We start from the raw sequence: 19364 nt of genomic DNA on the forward strand, positions 1-19364 counted from the left end.
GCAGGAAGTCAGCCATGCTGAGCCGTTGGCGAGGCCAGAGCTTAGTGTGGAGCTCATTAATGATCCACGACGCTGGTGCAGACCTTGTGGGCTCTGAGTGTGTGTGTGTGTGTGGATGTGTGTGGGTGTTATTGAGGGGCTTAAATCTCAGCTTAATTTTTTTTCACAACAAAATAATTAATTGGTGGCCAAGGAACATAGTTACTCTTGTTACCTATGTTTTTTTTTTTTTTTTTCTCTAGTCTGAATTAATGCACATACCCATAAGGCATACATGCTGAACTAGGAGCAACAGTTAAAAACTTTTATCTTTGTGTGTTAGATTGTGTAAACTTTGGTGCAAGTACATCCTTAGTTATGAGTTACTGTTGAGTTGTGCTTTGTCCAAAAAATCTAAGAACATTGTGTTTCTGGGGTTTTAAGGATAAAGTTGGTGTAATTTTTTTCTTATGGTCAACAAATCTCACGCATTAGTCCATCTCTCTATACTTTACTTTGTGTGTTACACTCAGCTCCAGATTCATTGTTCCCTTCTGAAAATGAAAATTTGTAGAAGTGGGCCACAAATATATTGAAACTGCTACATAAGTTCCTAAAGTAGCTAGGCAGCTTCTCAAACAGGACTAAATAGTGCACTTGTTGGGAACTATTTTTGGTGGTGGATTAATACACATTTGGTCCTCTAGTGGGTATGTAGCATGTCTAAAACTATTTGAAAATTAATGGCGGACTTTTATGGTCCAAGAAGCTTCTTGGTTGCACACACTGAGCGGGACCTGGGTGTCAAATTTCAAGCCCAATTGGGCAAACAGTGTGAGGGGCGTGGCCTTTTGAGAATTGTATTTTTGGGACTTAATTACAGCGCCACCCTCTGGCCAATTCGGCTCATATTTCTTGGGAAACGCATGCACTTCATTTACAGTTACTGCCACATTTCGTGTTTCTAGCTCATTGCGACGTGTGGGAATTTGAGCCAATTCAGCAAAAAAAAAAAAAAACTAAAGCAAAAACAATAGACCAACAATAAAAAAGGTTTATATTTTTAGCCATGCTAGGTATGGCCGCTAAACCTGCTAAACATCGGCAAACATTAGCATTGTCATTGTGAGCATTTTAGCATGTTACCATTTAGTTCAGTGCAGCCGGACAGCGGTTAGTGTGACTGCAGACTCTTAGTATTGTTGAATAGTATTTTACTGTGGCTTTAAAATCGAACAGAAATTCAGAAATTCTCTGCCTCTGGAGCAGCAGGATCCAGATCCACCACTACTCATCTTTACTATTAACCACTGTTACCTGCCATTATTATTGATAACACCTTTACCTACACAGCTGTTCCTGGTCTCTCTCTCTCTCTCTTCTCTCCTCTCTCCTCCCCCAACCCCCTCTTTTTATCTTCTCCTAAACCCAACCGGTCGAGGCAGACGGCTGCCCACCCTGAGCCCGGTTCTGTTGGAGGTTTCTTCCTGTTAAAAGGGAGTTTTTCCTCCCCCGTCGCCAAGCGCTTGCTCGTTGTGGGAACTGTTGGGTTTTTCTCTGTAACAAAGTAAGGTCTTGACCTTACCCTGTAAAGTGCCTTGAGATAATGTATATTAAGATTTGGCGCTACACAAATAAAATTGAATTGAATTGAATTGAATTGAAAAAAGAGTTCTGATTTTTAAACATGTAAAAAATAAAATGCTAATCATCACCCCCCAGTTGGTAACACCCAGTAGTAGTAAACTGAGATTTTGGACATCAATGAACCAATGGAGGTCACTGTTTTGTGCATTAACTTTTCAACTTTCCATTCAGATGAAACTGTGAGTGGTGGATAAATATATTGCACTGTATAGTCACAGCCAGGGTGTTGTTGTAGAAACTTGTTGGATTGTAATTCAGTAATCTATTCCTCATTTAAACTAAAACCCATTTAAAGACTACTGGGCTGTGTTTTATCCCTGATAAACATCTGCAGGAGAAAATTCTGTTCCTCTGTACTTTGGGCTTGCATAATTTGTCCATTTAAACTCACTGTTGTGTGAAATTGGTCAAAAGTTGTGTTTCATCTGTTCCACATAAAAGATGAACCATAACAGATTTCAGAAAGCTGAGATCTGTTGTGGTTAACGCTTTTGTTTTTGTTCTCCCTCTGATTTTGTTTCACTTCTAATTGTTTTCATTCAGACTTTTTCCGTAAGCATGTTATAATTGAATCAAACCAACTTTCATCGAAAGTCTAATTCAAAGTAAATGTGCCTGGTAATTGAGTTCCAGGAGAGAAGTTTTCTCCTTCCGACAATATTAGACTTAAATTATAAAGCCAGATGATCTTTACGCTAAAAAACCAATCACAAAGGCATACAAACCTAAATAAATCCACTTGTATTCTCTGTGTGTGTATGGGCAGGTGTATCAGGTGTACGCCCGTCGGTCCCCGGAGGACATCCATGACATCCTGAAGGCTGTCGGGGCCGACTACGTGGTGCTGGAAAACAGCATCTGTTACGAGCGGAGGCACAGGCGAGGCTGCAGACTGCGGGACCTGCTCGATCTGGCCAACGGACATGTGGGTGGCATTTATTTAATGTGACTCATTGTGACTGCATGTTTGTTTTACTATATATGTGGGGTCTGAAAACTGAGAGGCCACTTGGGGGATCCACAGAGCTTTGTGGGGACCAAAATACAGGACCCCACAAATTAAAAGGGCTGTTAGAGGGTTAAGACTTGATTTAAGGGTGAGGGTAAGGGGCCAGGGAGCACCATATCGCAGCGATTGGGTCCCCACAAAGTTAGCTGTACAAACGTGTGTGTGTGTGCGTGTGTGTGTGTGTGTGTGTGGGGCCACATGTGCTGCCCCCTCTGCCAGCTTCTGTGACTGGGTGAAAACCTGTCAGCCTCTGCAAAGATCAATAGTCTCACTTCTCACTGTCTCTCACTCTCATGCTGTCCCTCCCTCTTTCATTCCCTTCAGACTCCCTCCATCTCCCCTTATTTTGATGTCGGATGCCTTGCACTGGCTATTTGGATTACCAGAGGCAAGACAAGCTTCAGTCTGGCTGTCTGGCTCAGTGTGGTGTAAGACACATGAAACACAGGGTTGATGTGTGTCTGTGTTTGTGATGGCGTAAATGCCACACAGCATACACAACACCTGACATCTAGACAGCTTTATTGAAGGAATGCTGGGTTTACAGCTTTCTTTCTTTCTTTCTTTCTTTCTTTCTTTCTTTCTTTCTTTCTCCCTCACTCTCTCTCTCCCATCTTGAGACCTTCAGTGCTGATTATTTACAAACTATAAATAACATGGTATTAATGTAGAGAATAAAAAGTTTGAGTAGATTCAATAATAGTGAATCAACGTCAGGACCATGTGTCTCTTAAGTCATGGGACGGATATCGGGTGCCTTATTTTAAGGACCACAAAGAAAGTGGAGTTTGCTTTATGTTACTGCTACCAGAAATTATTAGCATTGATTTTTTTTCAAACTCCATGGGGCAGCACGGTGCTGAGGTTCTGTACTGTACTGTTGCCTCAGAGCAAGAAGATTGTGGGTTTGAACCCAAACTCAATTACTCCAGTTTCCTCCCACAGCCCAAAGACCTGCAGGTTAGATAGCACCTGGGTTAGGTATATATAACAACATGTTCTGTTCATGCTCTGTTGTGGGTGTATCGAGGTGCACCACTCATGTCCAGGGTGTACCCGCACCTCTCACCCAATGTCAGCTGGGATTGGCTCCAGCTCCCTTGACCCTCAAAGTTTAAACCAAGAGCTAATAGATGAACTTCAAAGATCTTTTTTACACAACATAACACAAAAATCCTTCTTTTACCTGCTCCATCTTATCCCCCTGACTGAAATGGATATCAAAGTTGAAACCAAGAAAATATCAAAATTCCATCCTGCTGCGGTGTCGGTCTTTTTCAAACAGTGGGTGGTCCGAATTATTGACTTGAATAAATCTTAAAGAATTTGACTTGACTTTGTTTCTACACATTTTATGTGTTTACTTGATAGTTCTTTGGTTGAAGTTGTAGTTGTGCATAGAAATCAAACAGCTTCTGATTTCTGAAAATAAAATCAAAGGCCAAGTGTGGTTTTTAAAGCCCTTGAGAATTTAAGTATAACAAAATATTCATGACAAAATAAGCAGCATCTTTTTGGGGAAAAAAAACATATTTAGGTATTTATTAAGAGCTGAACAGTCAAAAACTCAGCTAATCATTCGTGACAATTCGTCAGGACGATGTAGGTGTGATTTGGTCAGATTTGATTGGTATCATCCTGGAAACGTAAGCAAACAACCCCAATCACATTTTCATTTAAAGTGGTCATGCTTCACTATGACCATCACCTTCTACCACATGAGTCCATTTCAAAACAGAGACCACAGCAAAACAAAATCTCTCAACTAAACCTGTTGCAACTTTGGCAGAAAATAATTCCTTTAACAGTGATGATCAGCATCTCATTCATTCTTTAGCTCTGTGTTTGGTCTCTATCACACCAAACAGAATAATTTTTTATCAGCCTGGAAAACCATTTTCTTGTTTCATTGAGGCTCACAGAAGCAGTCTGTCTCCCGAGCCTCTCTGTGAGGAGCTGAAGATGTTGGAGTTGTTCTTCCTCTTAAAAAGCAGTACGGGGGCAGAATCTTTACATTGTGTTAGCACAAAGTATTATTTCAAATTCAAAACTACTAGCAGAAGTTTTGTTAATATAGAAAGAATGATAATAATAGAATAATAATTAAAAAAAACGTTGCATGGACGACCTGATAGCTGAGTGGTTGGGGCGCATACTACATGCATGCACTGAGTCCTGGTTCGACTCCTGGCCGGCCATACTCTTTGCTGCTTGTCTCTCTTTACTGTCCAAAACTTCATGTTAAAAAAATGTAGCAGAGTCTGTGCTGGATCTAGCTGACAGGAGCACAAATAGAAATCAGAGTCAGTGAGAGGCTGTTGGATTTATTTACATTTCTACCGCTCTATCCTTAATGTGTTGATGGTGTATTAACACACAGTCCCTTTACGGATACACATTACTGTTAACCTTCTGCCATTCTTGTTGCTGCTGACGATGACATCCTCTTTCTCTGTACCGTCAGATCATGGATGGACCTGGAGAGAATGACCCAGACCTTGTCCCCGCCTCCCACCCACGATTTTGTGAGGCCATCAAGACGGATGCAGCAGCTTACTCCGCTCTGTTCAGCAGAACATTCCACAACAAAACCTTCCACGTGTACCGGGTGAAGAAGAAACGCAAGAAAAGCACCAAGAACTCATCAGAGCCCAGTGCGACTCAGTAGCAGGAGAAGGGCTGTAAGAACCCCCCCCCCCCCCGTCAGAGGCCAGAGAGGGGGGAGAGAGACGGAGGAGAAGAAGAGATGAAAGCACTGAATCCTCGCTGTTCCTCTGTCTCCTCTCTGCACTGTGCCCAGCTGTGATCTTGCCTGTTATTTTTTTTAACCCGTGGCTCTGTGAACTGTGGTGTTAGAGCGGTGGGCCAGTTCAAGATTGGGGCAGCACTGTTTTAGTGAGAGGAGTGTGAAAGCACCAACAGGAGTCCTGCTTTGGTTTGTTCTGTCTCCATCTGTCCACCTGCTCTCCTCAGGGGTCTGGAACACCACAAGCAACTGCTAATAATTTAGTTTCATTTGAAGTAATCATTTTCAGAACATCATGACATGACCAAAATACTACCCATTGCTATTAGAATTATTGTTGTCTCATTCATCCAGAGTCGTCTCGGGGTTCAGTAGCATTTATCTCGATCCAGCGTTGGATCAGAAACCTTAAAAATCTTTTATCAAATCTATTATTTTAGTTTTGATTTCAACACTTTTAAGATTCACAGTGAAATACTCAATACACTGTGATAAAGAGCTTTTCTGGATATGCAGTATATTACATATTTCCCATTGAGATCTTCTTTACAAATTCAAATATGGGGAGAAAGTAAAGGATTTGCTAAAAGATTTTGTTCAGCTTAACAAAAATGGGGATTTTTAACAACCAGGTGCCTGATGCAAAATGAAGCTAGCTATTGGAACCCAACAGTAATTCACAGTTTTTCTTTTATAAACTTTTTTTTTTTTTTTTTTTTTTTGAAAGTGCAAGTTGCCACTGCAGGTCTAACTCATTTCACTTATAAAGGGTAGACATTAATCGACCTTAGGAATAAAACATCCAACTCTGGTAATCGTGTGCACACTGAAGCTATGGGCTCTCCCTATAGACACAAAAAATAGTGAACTGAGAAATGTGTTTAGGCCTGGTTGCAGCAGAATGTGGCACATCTTTGAAAAACATTTGGCTCTAGAAGCTTCCTGCTTTAGTGACTACTCAAAGGCCTCATTGGATAACTACCGTAGCTGGCGAGCTAACTGCTAACAGCTGACATGTACTACCGCTAGTCCATCACAATAGTCTGAGGTTTTTTTCTGTTCTCTCTGTGCTGTGTCATGGCTTTTTGTTCCTGGGATTGTTCTGAATTTCATTCAAGAAGTTTTATTTAAGAGGTTAGAAAAACTTTCCAAGCTATCAAGCTTGATAACTGCCTATTTAGCTTGGCCACTGATGGGCCTAGAAATTCACACAATTTATTTAAAAGTGTGGAGCAGTTTGTACTTCAGCAGAGCGATACCACACATCTAATAAGCTAAAATAGCCTTCAACATTTTGGACTCTGTGGCTCTGCATTCCCCCAAAGGGCTGCATTGTTAAGACAACTTCTTATTGGTCAAAGGTGCAAAATTTGCAGCATGTGAGTGAATCCACTGATCATGATGATTCTACTGAAATCACTTAATTACATCCCAGAGTTTCTGCTGTGTCTGGGCCTTCATGAATTCATCCACAGCAGTTTCTGTGTTCACTCTTGACTTTGGAAAAAGTGGTGATAAGACAGTCCCAACTCAAGGTGCACTTACTAGCTTTTTCAGATCTGTCAACCTTATGACCCAGTCTTCTAAATGTCTTATGAGTTAAATAGATCCATCTCTGTGGGAGTAAACTCCAGCCACCAATGAAGACTGTGTGATATATGAAATTTTTTAAAGTGGAACTTAATTTAGGATTGTGTTGTCACACTACTTTTCCTTTGCTCACTGATACACTTTGATCCTTATTTCAAACTAATATTGTCATATTTGGGCTTCTTAAAAAAAAAAAAAAAGCACATTACTTACTGAAAACTCGACTGTGTTGTAGTTCCTGTGTATTTCCAGCTGGTGGATCTTAAAGGACCAGTATGTAGGATTTATGAGAATGGAATATAATGTTAGTAATTGTGTTTTCACTGGTGCATAATCACCTGAAACTAAGAATCATTGTTATTTTTGTTTAGAACGAGCCCTTGTTACCTACATGGGGAGCAGGTCTTCTTCTACAGAGGCTGTCACGTAGTGCTGCCATGTTTCTACAGTAGCCCAGAATGGACAAATCAAGCACTGGGTCTAGAGAGGACTTTTAACGTTTTTACCTTAAGGCCACCATAGGCTCTCCTAAGTGTTAAGGAAATGGAGGGGTTAGGGGAGGGGTATTTAGTTGGTTGCAATCTGCAACCTCACCACCCGATGTCACTAAATCCAACACACTGGCCCTTTAAGAAGACCGTCACAGTAGGTGAGAAGGTTGCAGGTTGAGGGTCTTACTGTGGGATCTGTTGCAATAAGTTTGACCATTAGCTTGTCTCACCCTGGACCGAGATTGGTTGTCAGTGTTTGGTGAGGCACTTTTGGCTCCGCAGTGATAGATGTTATCAATTACTCCTGAAAAGAAAGATGGAAATAACTTTGTTAGTTTCGATTTCCCCACCCGGGTGGAAACAGGTTCCACTGCTGCCTAAATGTGTTTTTGCTGTAAAACTGAGGTCAAAGCTGGTACCAAGTGGTATTTGTGACAGTGTTGTTGTTGTGATTGCTGTCATGTTTTCCTTTCTGTAGGCTCTGTGATTCTCATCAGCAGCAGCCTCAACCTTTCCATTCTCTATTCTCTCTCTCTTTCACTCTCACACACACATACACACACACAGCTACAAACACACATGAATAATGTAAGTGGCGAGGAAATTGCAGCAGGCTAACAACGACGCTGATTCCCCGCCGCAATCCAAAATAGTTTGTGAGAGAGTGAGGGCCAACACTTGCATATCAAACTGAGGCTTTGTGGTTAGAAAAGAAAGTGGGGAGGAGGAGGAGGAGTGGGGAGGATGGAAGAAGCTCATGTTTAAACAACAGCAGTGGAGAGATGAGAGCACATCAAAACATGGATTCACAATGATCTGAACCTCTTCCGCGTTTTCTTTTTCTATGTTTGAACCAAAGGGAGAGGAGAGAAGAGGAGGTGATTGAAAGGCTGGAGCCTGTCGATAATTATTGATTAGTCCTTCAGAGTTGCCTGCTACAACAAGCCGTTATGTGTGTACGACACACATACAAACATCTCCCTCATCTCAGTCGGCCTATATTTGTACACTTGTTAATAAGGACCTCTGTCTTTGATAATCCCCGCTCTCGCAGATGCATGAACACCCCTGCACGCAGTTGTTGTGGGGCTTTTGACATGTTGTTCGTTAACCGCGCAGCCTCATTGTAATGCATACCAATCGGATCAGTGCGGAACAGCACTGCCTGTCCTCCCCCCACCCCCACCCACCCCCCTTCCTTCATATTGGATGTTTAATTTAGGAGATGCCTGATTGCTTTATTTGAGAACGAAGTGATTCTATTATGTTTGCCTAATAAGAATGTAGTAATGTAATATTTTTTTCAGCATTGTTAATTTCCATACATATTGGGATTAGTAGTTAATTCAGAGGCACACTGTCTGCCTATGGTTTTGGTAATGAAAAGGAGATGGAGAAAGCCATTAACTTGTGTGCATGTATAGAATTGAGCTCAACACTTCATTTAGTCTCATTTTGAAGAACTAGTAGATGTCGCTGAAACAAATGCAGCTACTTGAATTCAGATTTTTGCTTGGGAAATGAATAGTTTGAGAGAGAGAGAGATCGGGTGGGATTTCTTGTGCCATAAACCGGAGGTTTTCAAGGTCTTCTCTCTTCTGCGAAAGCTTTCCAGGAGATTGAGGGACCTGGCTGCAGGGATTTGTGAGGTTAGACACTGATGTTAGGTGATAAGGCCCAGCTCTCAGATGCTTTTCAAATTCTTCCCAAAGATGTTAGATGGGGTTGAAGTGAGGGCTCTGTGCAGGCCCACACCATTTAAAAAGGCTCTAGAGAAGAAGTACAGAGTATGTGTATTTTGTTACACATAGAGTAGAAATCTTTTCCAATGTCAGTGTTAGTTATTAGACACATTCATGTTCAGTGGCAGTAAGATCAATAGAAATATTTTGGCCATGAAGCAGATGGAAACAACTTGGACTGATACATTTCACATCTGCCAAAGTTATCAGTCAGTTAACATGTGGTGCTGAAGCTGGGGTAAAAATTTAATTAGATTTCATTGTTAAAGGTCCCATATTTTATATTTTTCCTGTCTTATTTGAAGTATTGATATCCATAAGGAGATATATTTGTGGTTTTAAGGAAAAAAGAAAAAAACATCTCAATGTAGTTTTACATCCCCTCTCTGAAGCTCTAGTAACAACAGGTCAGTCAGCCAATCAGAAGAGAGGATCTGAACCTCTCTTCTGATTGGCTGACTGTTTTCTGAGTGATTGAATAAAAATATAGCAGATTTCAGGTAAACACTCCAAATCCTCCAAGTTTGGATGGTGAGTCTAAGTGGGCGGGGCTAAGGGCAGTGGCTGCGTTCCAGAAGTCCTGACGGCTGGTTTCAAGGCTCAGTTCCTGAATACAGGCTGTGTGCATTTCTCTGTGGACTGAGGCTTTGATACTTTCACAGTATTAATATAGAACCTAGACCTGCTTAACAATCAAAAAACACATGGACATCTACCTTTATAGAATATGGGACCTTTAATTTCACTGTAAGATCATTTTTATTGATGATGAACTGCAGTTACGCTGCGTGTGCCAGTCTGAGAACCAACTATCTGACATCCATCTATACAGATGCTTCTCTCTGAGCCAGTGCCATGTAAAAAAAACAACAAAAAAAAAAACCTTGAAACTATTTATGAATGTGAAACTTTCACATGGAGTATAATGGTCTAAATGTGTGATGAGGGAACAGTGTATACTGCGCTCACATTGGTACTTCAGAAGTGATGGACAGGGAACTGATGCACCTTAAAGCTGCATAATTGTTGAAGAGCAGCTCGTGACCCTGAGCATCAGCACAGGTATTGTTACATGTACAGTTTCATTTGGACCAACAAGGAAATCTGTCAGCAGTGAAAACCATCTACTTTTGGGTTTATTTGAAAAAGGAATATTGTATAATGTATGTGAGTGCCTACAGCTGTTTCCTCCATTTTGCTCTGTTGTTTCTTTTTCTGTACACTAAAACTCATGTTGTAAAGCTGGGTTTTCTACTGCAGGACATTTTTCATATCAGAAATCAAACACTAAATGTTTACTCTGCAATAGGAGTTGTTTCCAGTTATTCGTAAAAGTGATACGTAAGATACTCGAACTGAGATGAGATCTTTTCCAATGCCACTGTTAGTCATTAGACAGATCCAATGTTAATGGCTGTATGATCAATAAAAGTATTTTTTTCAACAATGTAATTCCCTTGTTAATCATTATGTAATGTTAGAACCTTCGTCTTCCATTTCTTTTTAGTTCTTCAGTCTCTTTTCACAGATACAGTCACGATTCAGCTCAGTCACTGGTGCAAATAAATGAATTTATTGAGAAAAAAAAAGATCAAAGCAAAATACAAAACACTTACATAACTGTCCAAAGCTCATCACCATCATGATGATAAAAAAAGATATGTTCAGTCAGATTTCTCTTTTTTTTTTTCCTCAGAAGCTGCACATTTTAAACTTATGGTGCTTTTTCTTGGCAAAAAGCAATAATTGTAATTAATCTATCTCTGTATTTACAAATGAGGTAAAAACATTAACTTTTGTTCACAACATGTGTGCACCCAGAACACAACATTTAAGAAGCTGTTTTATGGTACAAATGAACGCTGATGGGAAGTGAGTCGCTGCTCCTTCCAGCTGCAGAGATGTGAAGTGAAGCATGGAGCGTGTTCATCCTCCGCCACTCTGCGCGGCGGCGGCTCAGGCTCAGCCTCTCGCTGCAGGAGAAGAAAAAACATCCCCAGCTAGGAAATCCCCACTGTCTATACAAAAAAGAAAAAAAGCCTATCAGGCATCATCCCACAGTGCACTGCACCCTCCCCTGCCTGCCAACTCTCTTATTTTTAAAAGCCACATTGTTGCCTTGGATTTCCACAAAATAGCATGTTTCTGGAAAGCTGCAATCTGGGAATCGACTCCTCTGTTGACTTTTTTTGAAAGTACCCGCAATCCTTTGGTTTTTTCCAGCATGACGGCAAGCCATCAGCCCCTATTAGGATTAGTGGCCTGACGTGTTTTCACACATTCCTACCCTCTAAATGCTCTCTGCCGACAGGCCCGGCTCCGTCGACAGGCCACGCTCTGCCAACATGAAGATGAATACATAAAAAAAAAAAAAGAGCTTCAACTTCCAGCAGAATACAGCGCCTGAAATGCTGGGAGAAGCCAGGTTGGCTTTTTGGAGGATTGCAGGCAGGGAAGGGGGAATGGGGGGGGGGGCTGAGGACACATGACTTGTGTATTTATGCTGTTTGCTGTGCAACAAACCATTTTTCTGCCGAAAACTATTTCTCCCCGCGTCTCTTCCCTCTCTACAGCTCCCTACGGAGCCGCTGAGCTCCATGGTGCACTGGTGGCACGTTTCACCACAGAGCCAGGCACTTGTTAAGATGGTTCCTCTCTGCCTCCTCTCCTCATCCGCTCTCTGATTCAACCCTCTACCTTGTAATCATCTCTCTTATCAAAGGTGAAAGGAACAGGTCCTTTTCAGACTCGGCGCTGCTCTCTCTCTCTCTCTTCGCTGTTTTATTAGTGTTCTTCGCCTTTCTGTTCTTTTTAGACAAATTGTTCTCACTGCTTCCACAACCACAGGAAGCCTTTTTTTGTGGAGTTGGGGAGGAGGGAGGGGGGGGCATATGCCTCTGTTCTGACAATTCACAGCTTGGATAATAACTGCAGCATTATTATTTCCCTGCAATTTTCTATCAGTCCATTTCCCCACAATCACGATTATAAACCAGTTTCAGCCAAGAGTGTGTGATCATGTTGCAAGGGACAATGGATAAATGTGTGTTTGAACAGCGCATGGCACAGGTATCACAGCCCAGAACTATATATGTTTAATCATTATAAATCTCCTTCATCCTCCTCCTCCTCCCACCGTTTGTTTTTATTGAGCAGTCACCTTGGAAAGCCATTTGACATTGTTTGTATTCTACTGAGCAATCGTCTGTTAAAATAGTCTCTTGCAGCCGCCACATTTGGTATGCCTGAGGAGCTGCGTGGAACAGAGCAACAGAGCAAGTATTTCCTCCCTCCCGCAGTCCGCATGTCCACTCCTGTTTCTTTGTTACAAAGCTGTTCGAATTTTTTTTGCGCACCCTCCCTCAGGTGAGGAGGAGCGAGCAGCGGAGGAGCGTGAATGAGAATAGGAAATCAAATAAAGACGAGGGTGCAGTAGTAAGTAGAAAGCTTGATGTCTCACAACCCACGGAGCATTGAAACTTGAAACATCCAACCAATACAGAATTACTCAACCACATTACCAGAAAAAAAGAAAAAAACAAAAACCAAACCTCACCCTGCAACCCAATGATGTCTGCAGCACTTTTTAACTCATACAAACATTGACAGAAGCTGTGTACAGCCAAGCAGCGAGAACACTGTGTCCACAATATACTGAAAATCCAGATTATTACAGCGGCTACTCAGTATGATCCCACTCATCTTCACTGTCTCATTGTGTACCAGCGCAGTGTGGAATATGCACGAGTCCTTTTCTCTATTTACAGATACAAGATTTCATTCAGCAATAAGGTGCTAAAAATACATTTCATGTGGTGTTGATTTGCTCAGATGTAAAAAAAAAAAAAAAAAAAAAAACAAACAGAAAAAAAACCATTTTATATATTTCACATTTTAGGCCCTCAGCTGACAGTCATCCAGAATGAGTGGTAGAAAATACAGGAAATTTGGGTTTTTACTGGCTGTGACTGGAACTGATTTTCTGACAGTGAAGCTAAGCTCCATCATGATGAGTAGCCTGGGTGGAGAGTTTCGTTCTAAACCCTTTAACCTGACTGGCAGGTTTGATAATGTCCGCTCCTACAAAAACCCAAGGTAGAGGGAGCACAGTGCGTCAGGCTCTGTTCACAGGGACACTTTCATCTGTCTGTTAGGCCGCCACGTTGACTGATGGGGCTCATGATCCAGTAAATACAACACCTTCCGTGTGAGTTGTCAGCGAATGTAAGGTGTGGAGCGAGTCTCTCTGCCAGTCAGCCTCTGGCTGTTTTCCCGCCTCAGTCACTGCTAAGTGTCTGCTAATTGATTGTTTCGGGCGGTTTTCAGGGTCCCATCAGTTCGAATGTCTGAACTCAGAGGTCACTGGCCTCAGCTCGCTCGTACAGGGCCCGCAGCTTCTCGAAGCGAGGCCCCCACTCCCCGAGCGTCTCCTCCCTTTTCGTCTCCCCTCCCCCTTCACAGCTGCTCCCTGCATCCAGTCCTGCCGAGCTGAAGGAGCTGAGGGACCCAGCAGGTGAGCCCCCTCCCTCAGTGGAGAAGACCTGCAGGGAGTCGAAAGGCCCCGTGTCTGGATGCTGGTCGGCATCGCGGATGATCTCGCACAGGTAGCGGGCCAGGTCCTGGCTGGAGAAAGACAGGGAGCGGCGCGCCAGCTGGGAGGGCCGGGCCTGGCCCTGGGCTGGGAGTCTGGATGGGGGGACGTCCCGGCGGAGGCTGGTGGTGGTGGTGGCGGTGGAGGAGGTGGAAGCTGCTGAGGGGGGCAGGGTGGTGGAGCTGGTTGTCCGGCTGAGAGAGTCCAGCGGCTGGGTGGAGGGCGGGGCGGGGGGCGCCTGGTGTAGCAAGTGATGGTGGTGGTGGGGAGGAGGAGGGTGGTGCAGGGCTCTGGAGCGGCAGTACTGGACAGACTGGGCTGGGCTCGGCTGGAGGGACTTCTGCAGCTCCGCCATGTCATAGGCATTCTGGACACACGCACGCACACACACACACACACACACACACGGACATTCACACACAACATGCAGAAGAAAAGTCTCAGTTAGCACAGAAAAAAAGAGGAGATACGAGAAGAAACAAGAGTGAGAGAAAGACTAAATGTTTTGAGGAGAGAGATGAGGCAAAAAAAAATGAAATGCGGCATTGAGAGAGCAGAAATGAAAAGAGAGCAGAAAAACAATCAGCTCTCCCCATTACGTTTACTGCGAATGTTCCACCTATTTAAGTTTCCAATCTATCTCCATTTACTGTCTCAGAGAACTCATCGTAATTTTGAGTAGCCTGTGTGTGTGTGTGTGTGGAGGTGATTCAGACAGGAGATGAAGGGTGTCTCTCTTTCTATCCATCTCTTATACACTAGCGCACTGGAGGGTTTAGGTGCCGCAATTATTTCCACATATACTGTAGCCACTGTATCCAGTCACTTCAGTACTAATGGGATTCCACCACAACTGTAACCACGGCAGCAGAGATGGAAAAATCACACAGGGATGTAGGAGGAGGAGGAGGAGAGGGAAGAAATGATACGCACAGAGGAGGAGGAGTGGGTCGCTTTGTAAAACTGATTATGTGATGAGTGGAAAGTGCTGTTTTTATTCCTCAAGAGACCTCAAACAGGACTCCTGAGGATTAACTCCAGCATCTGCTCCGCTTTAGGGGATCAGGACTCTGTGGGTGTGTGTGTGAGTGTTTATTGTGTGTGTGTGTGTGTGTGTGTGTGTGTGTGGTTTGTATGCATGCATGTTGGGAAGGTTACATCTTAAATGTAATGGATTTCAGATGACTAATATGACTGTTTCAATGGCTTCTTCCATGTAATGTAACTTAATACATTTGCTTACTTTTTAATTACTTGTTCATCTGATCTGTCAGAACCTAATGACGTCTCCATATTAATATGCAATGAAAACAATTCTGAAGTAAGTTAGTGAGTGTTATCAGACCTCACACTATCAGACCTGTGTTGTAACAGATTTACAGGTACATTGATTTTGAATTATGTAATCCCGTTACTCCCCAGCGCTGCTTGTATGTGTTTGACTGCAGGTGATTTAGATACAGAGGACAAGACCTTGAGGGGTTTTGGGTGCTGACAAGGTGTGATAACAATCTGTGTTTCAAAAGTCTTTTTTCAACTCTGTGTGTGTGTGTGTTCGCTGCATATTGGCCATGTGTGTTTGTTTCAATAAAAGCCTTGATATTATGCAAGCTCCTAAGAGCTGTTGAGTGCTCGTGGGTTACAGTGGCTGTTGGAAAGAGGAGATAAGGATTTTGCGTGGGCCTAATTAAAATGCTAGGGCGCACGCACATACACGCGCACGCACACACACGCACGCACGCACACTGTGGAGGATTTTATACCAAATTGAATTAACTGAATCCACTCTACAGCTGCTACCTTGCATCCAGTGCTAAGTATTTCCAAAATAGAAGTGGTAACCATCTTAAAAATTCATCTTCATGCAAATGCACCGAGTACAGTACATTTAGTGCATCACACTTGTTTGTGTGCTTGCATGCAAAAGTGAGTGTAGCCATACAAGAGGTGCCACAGGTAACTTCCTGTGTTAGCTTTAAGACAAGGGAAAAGGTAGAACGTGTGTGTGTGTCTGTGTGTGTGTGTGTGTGAGTGGTGTACCTGATCCTCCTCCCCTCCTCCCTCCTCGTCGTAGTTGAGGACGTTCTCTCGGATGTCCTCCCACCCGTCGTGGTGGGCCGAGACATGGTAAACTCCCTCCTTCAGCCCTTTGTAGCTCCTCCAGCGAGTGTAGAGGAAAATGCCCAGCAGCAGCACTGGAGTTAAGACAGAGTGGTGGAGGTTCATCAGCAAAGGTATTAACATTACAAATTAAGTGATTAAGCACGGCCTCAGAGATAGGGATGCTATTTAATGCAGTAGGTCTTGAGTGTCATTTGCCAAAAAAGGTGAATTGAAATGTGATAAGTTGTGGAGTTCATCTGATAATGAAGCTTCAGGTTTCCAACTAACTGAGCGTTATTTTCTTGCTGCTATTGGACAAAATATATTTCAAGGATTTCAAGGAAGTTTCCAACAGAACTTTTTACTCTTGCCATCTCTTGAGGGCCAGCAGTACTTTACACATATTTCCCATCAAAACTTTCTAAGTAACACCCCCTTCTTCTATAATGGTGGAAGAGAAAAAGTCACATGGTGACATTGCAAACATAATGTGCTCCAGCTGATACAGAGCATTACTAGGAGTTGTGCTTCTCAGCGCCTAAATGTGGTTTTCACCCTCCATTTATCCCTGTTTTGGTTTCCACCAACTCCTGAGGTAAATCTCTTTCTCTTTAGCTGCTCAGTGCTCCACAGTGTTCACCTGCTTGCTGCTAACTTTGTCTCCCATTACCGGTGGTTTATCAGGACTTTTTCACAGAACACAGCTGCCTCCTGCATCGAGAAACAACGCAGACAAAAGAGGTGACAGCGAACAGTTGAGGGTTGTTTTGTTTTTAATTGTTTTATTTAATCATAGTTAATTTTATGTTGAGGTGAAACATAAATACAATATACTCACATAGCTAAGACATAAATTTAGGTACAAATATTTAGGCTTTGTTTAGATTAATCTTGTGTAATCTCTGAAGGATTAGCTATGTTTAAGTTAAGACAATGATAAACTAGAGTCACATTTAGTTTCTTCTCTATCATGTCTCTCTCTCTCTCTCTCTCCTCTCTCCTCCCCCCACCCCCCCTCTTTTTATCTCCTCCTAAACCCAACCGGTCGAGGCAGACAGCTGCCCACCCTGAGCCCGGTTCTGTTGGAGGTTTCTTCCTGTTAAAAGGGAGTTTTTCCTCCCCCCCTTGCTCTTTGTGGGAACTGTTGGGTTTTTTCTCTGTAACAAAGTAAGGTCTTGACCTTGCCCTGTAAAGTGCCTTGAGATAATGTATATTATGATTTGGCGCTATACAAATAAAATTGAATTGAATTGAATGTTGATCTGTTATTAGTGGAGATGATTAGTGGGTACGGTTGCAACAAAGGATGGTTGCAACAAGTCTTATTCTTGTAATCAGAAACATGCTAGAGTGATGACACTCTTACTGCACATGCTCAGTTAGACCCCCCTCCCACTAGGCAGAAGACACATTCAACATCTGCTGCTGCATTTATTGAAAAAAATCTTGTTTTGGAGGTATAAAAATAATTTTTTTCATGAGCTGTGTCAAACTCTCCTGACATTTTGCTCAGATTAATCAAAACTTACTTGGTTTGAATTGTCGTTTTGTTGATTTCTAAATGACATGTTTAGCATGTGTCAAGGTCAGTGTGTCTAGCTAGCACATGATGTTCTGTTGTGTTGACAGGGCGGGGACGATTGCAATATGTTATTCTAACTAAGCTAAACAGCCAGATCAAAACAGACCACACAACAGTATTTTTCAACTTTTTTTTTTTGTTCAAAATAGGAAAAACATGCAGCTAATTCTGTGCCATAGCACAACAAATACAACTGCTAATTTTAATACAAGAGAATATAAACAAGTTTGTTCGGGAATTATTTAGTTAGCCTCTCATGGCCTTATAATATATTTAGATTTGGGTCAGGTGCAACATCTGAATTTTTCCATTCAAATAAATATTGTGAATGATATGTAATCATCTGTAAATGGTAACGTTAAATGGGTAATTAGCCAACAGGTGTAAGTTTAATACATAAAAGTCTGGTTGGTCTAATAGTCTCTGAGTAACTGAGAGAGATGCAAAAAGTATTGCAACCATGCACAGCCTCCTCTACTATATGAAATTAAACAGCATTACATCAGAGCCTCACATGGCTGGCTCAACCAGCCAGTATCAGATTTTCAATTTAAGACTTTTATTTACATGAAGCTTTTTAAAATGCAAAATAAAATTAAGATTCACATTCCTTTACATCTGCCAATAAAGCGGTAGTTATGGGTATTTATTATGGGTAACTGTGTGATTACAGGTCTTGAGCCACTGCCGCTACTACTGACAGCGGTTGTAAATTACGTCAGATTCAAAGAATACTAACAACTCCCTGGCCATATGAAGCACAGACAATTAATGACCTGACGTTTCATTAGAGCTACGTGTGCATCCATTACTAACTGACAGCTTTGAAATGTGAATTATTCAAATCTAACATGAATATACTCAGATTACAGGAGGTGTTAACACCAAATTAAAAATACATGCGAGAGAAATTGAGGGGAAGAGCTAAAAAACAGTGACTGCTTTCAGTCTCACTGAGGTGATTCAACTTCAGTAAAAATCAGACAGTAGGCAGCACACACAGAGACACAGCTCAACCAGTCTGCGTGTATTTCCCACTCTAGCATTGCTGTGACCTTTTCAGATGTCCACATCCCGTGTCTTGCCTCATCCCTATCACCTCTTCACTAGCCTTTCCATAATATATTCCTGCTTTAAACCCACACAAACTCACTGTTTCACTCTACCATTATTTTTCTCCCTTTAATTCAACTGTGCTTTTTTCCCCCTTAAAACAAACAAGTAAATTAAAAGAACCTCTTTTCCCCGCAAAGGGAGCAACTAGTAGAATCTGGAGTGCAGCGTTGAGATAATATTTAATTAAAATAAAAATCTACAACCACATGTCATTAATTGAACCTAACTGAATTTTTTTCCGAGTCATACACTATCTTCAAATCTGTTCTTGCAAAGCCTGTACATATGAGAGCTGCGTATAATCACATTTGAGAGCAGCAGTAATCACATACTGCAAACGAGTTTAACTGGCAGCACTATAAATACCCCGGCTGTTCAAATCCTATTAATCTGAGGTACGACTTCACCGTGAAAAAATTGTGATCTTAAACAATTCAAACTTTTAAACACATACTGTTCCTCTCTCTCTGTCTCTAACTGTTTTTTTTTCCCTTTTGTAATCCATACATCTTACATTACAAGTAAAACCCAGCATCCAATCTATCATATAAGCACACCACCAGACGACACTCAAACTCCCTGTGAATTCATAACACCCCATTAAACAGCCCCCCCTCTGACAACTCTGTAAGAGTAAATTCACTCAGCCAAGAAAGCAGCTGCACAGTGCGAGAGGAAAAATCAATATTCATTAACTGTCAACTTGTGCCCCTTACCACAACTACAGCGTCTGACAGATTTATAAGATGAAATTGTTTCAAGAGATTC

The 19364-nt window shown here is 42.1% G+C and overlaps 2 protein-coding genes across 4 annotated transcripts in view; one reads left to right on the plus strand and one right to left on the minus strand.

Annotated features, from left to right (window-relative positions):
- Window positions 1-10651, plus strand: part of dpy19l3 (dpy-19 like C-mannosyltransferase 3) — a 66335-nt gene extending 55684 nt beyond the window's left edge. For all 3 annotated transcript variants that reach the window (XM_071488145.1, XM_071488144.1, XM_071488146.1), the window contains exons 18-19: window positions 2393-2551; window positions 5100-10651. In XM_071488145.1, coding sequence (XP_071344246.1) covers window positions 2393-2551; window positions 5100-5303 — 363 coding nt within the window. In that variant the 3' untranslated portion in view covers window positions 5304-10651. The remainder of the gene's footprint in view (window positions 1-2392; window positions 2552-5099) is intronic.
- Window positions 10652-10754: 103 nt separating this feature from the next.
- Window positions 10755-19364, minus strand: part of LOC139627414 (neural-cadherin) — a 245134-nt gene continuing 236524 nt past the window's right edge. The window contains exons 35-36 of the mRNA XM_071488143.1: window positions 15836-15990; window positions 10755-14162 (exon numbers count right to left, since the gene is read on the minus strand). Coding sequence (XP_071344244.1) covers window positions 13557-14162; window positions 15836-15990 — 761 coding nt within the window. The 3' untranslated portion in view covers window positions 10755-13556. The remainder of the gene's footprint in view (window positions 14163-15835; window positions 15991-19364) is intronic.

This window comes from Trachinotus anak, unplaced genomic scaffold, assembly GCF_046630095.1.
Source record: "Trachinotus anak isolate AG129_WGS33_773 ecotype Australia unplaced genomic scaffold, CSIRO_AGI_Tana_v1 ptg000011l, whole genome shotgun sequence".
NCBI classification, from domain to species: Eukaryota; Metazoa; Chordata; class Actinopteri; order Carangiformes; family Carangidae; genus Trachinotus; species Trachinotus anak.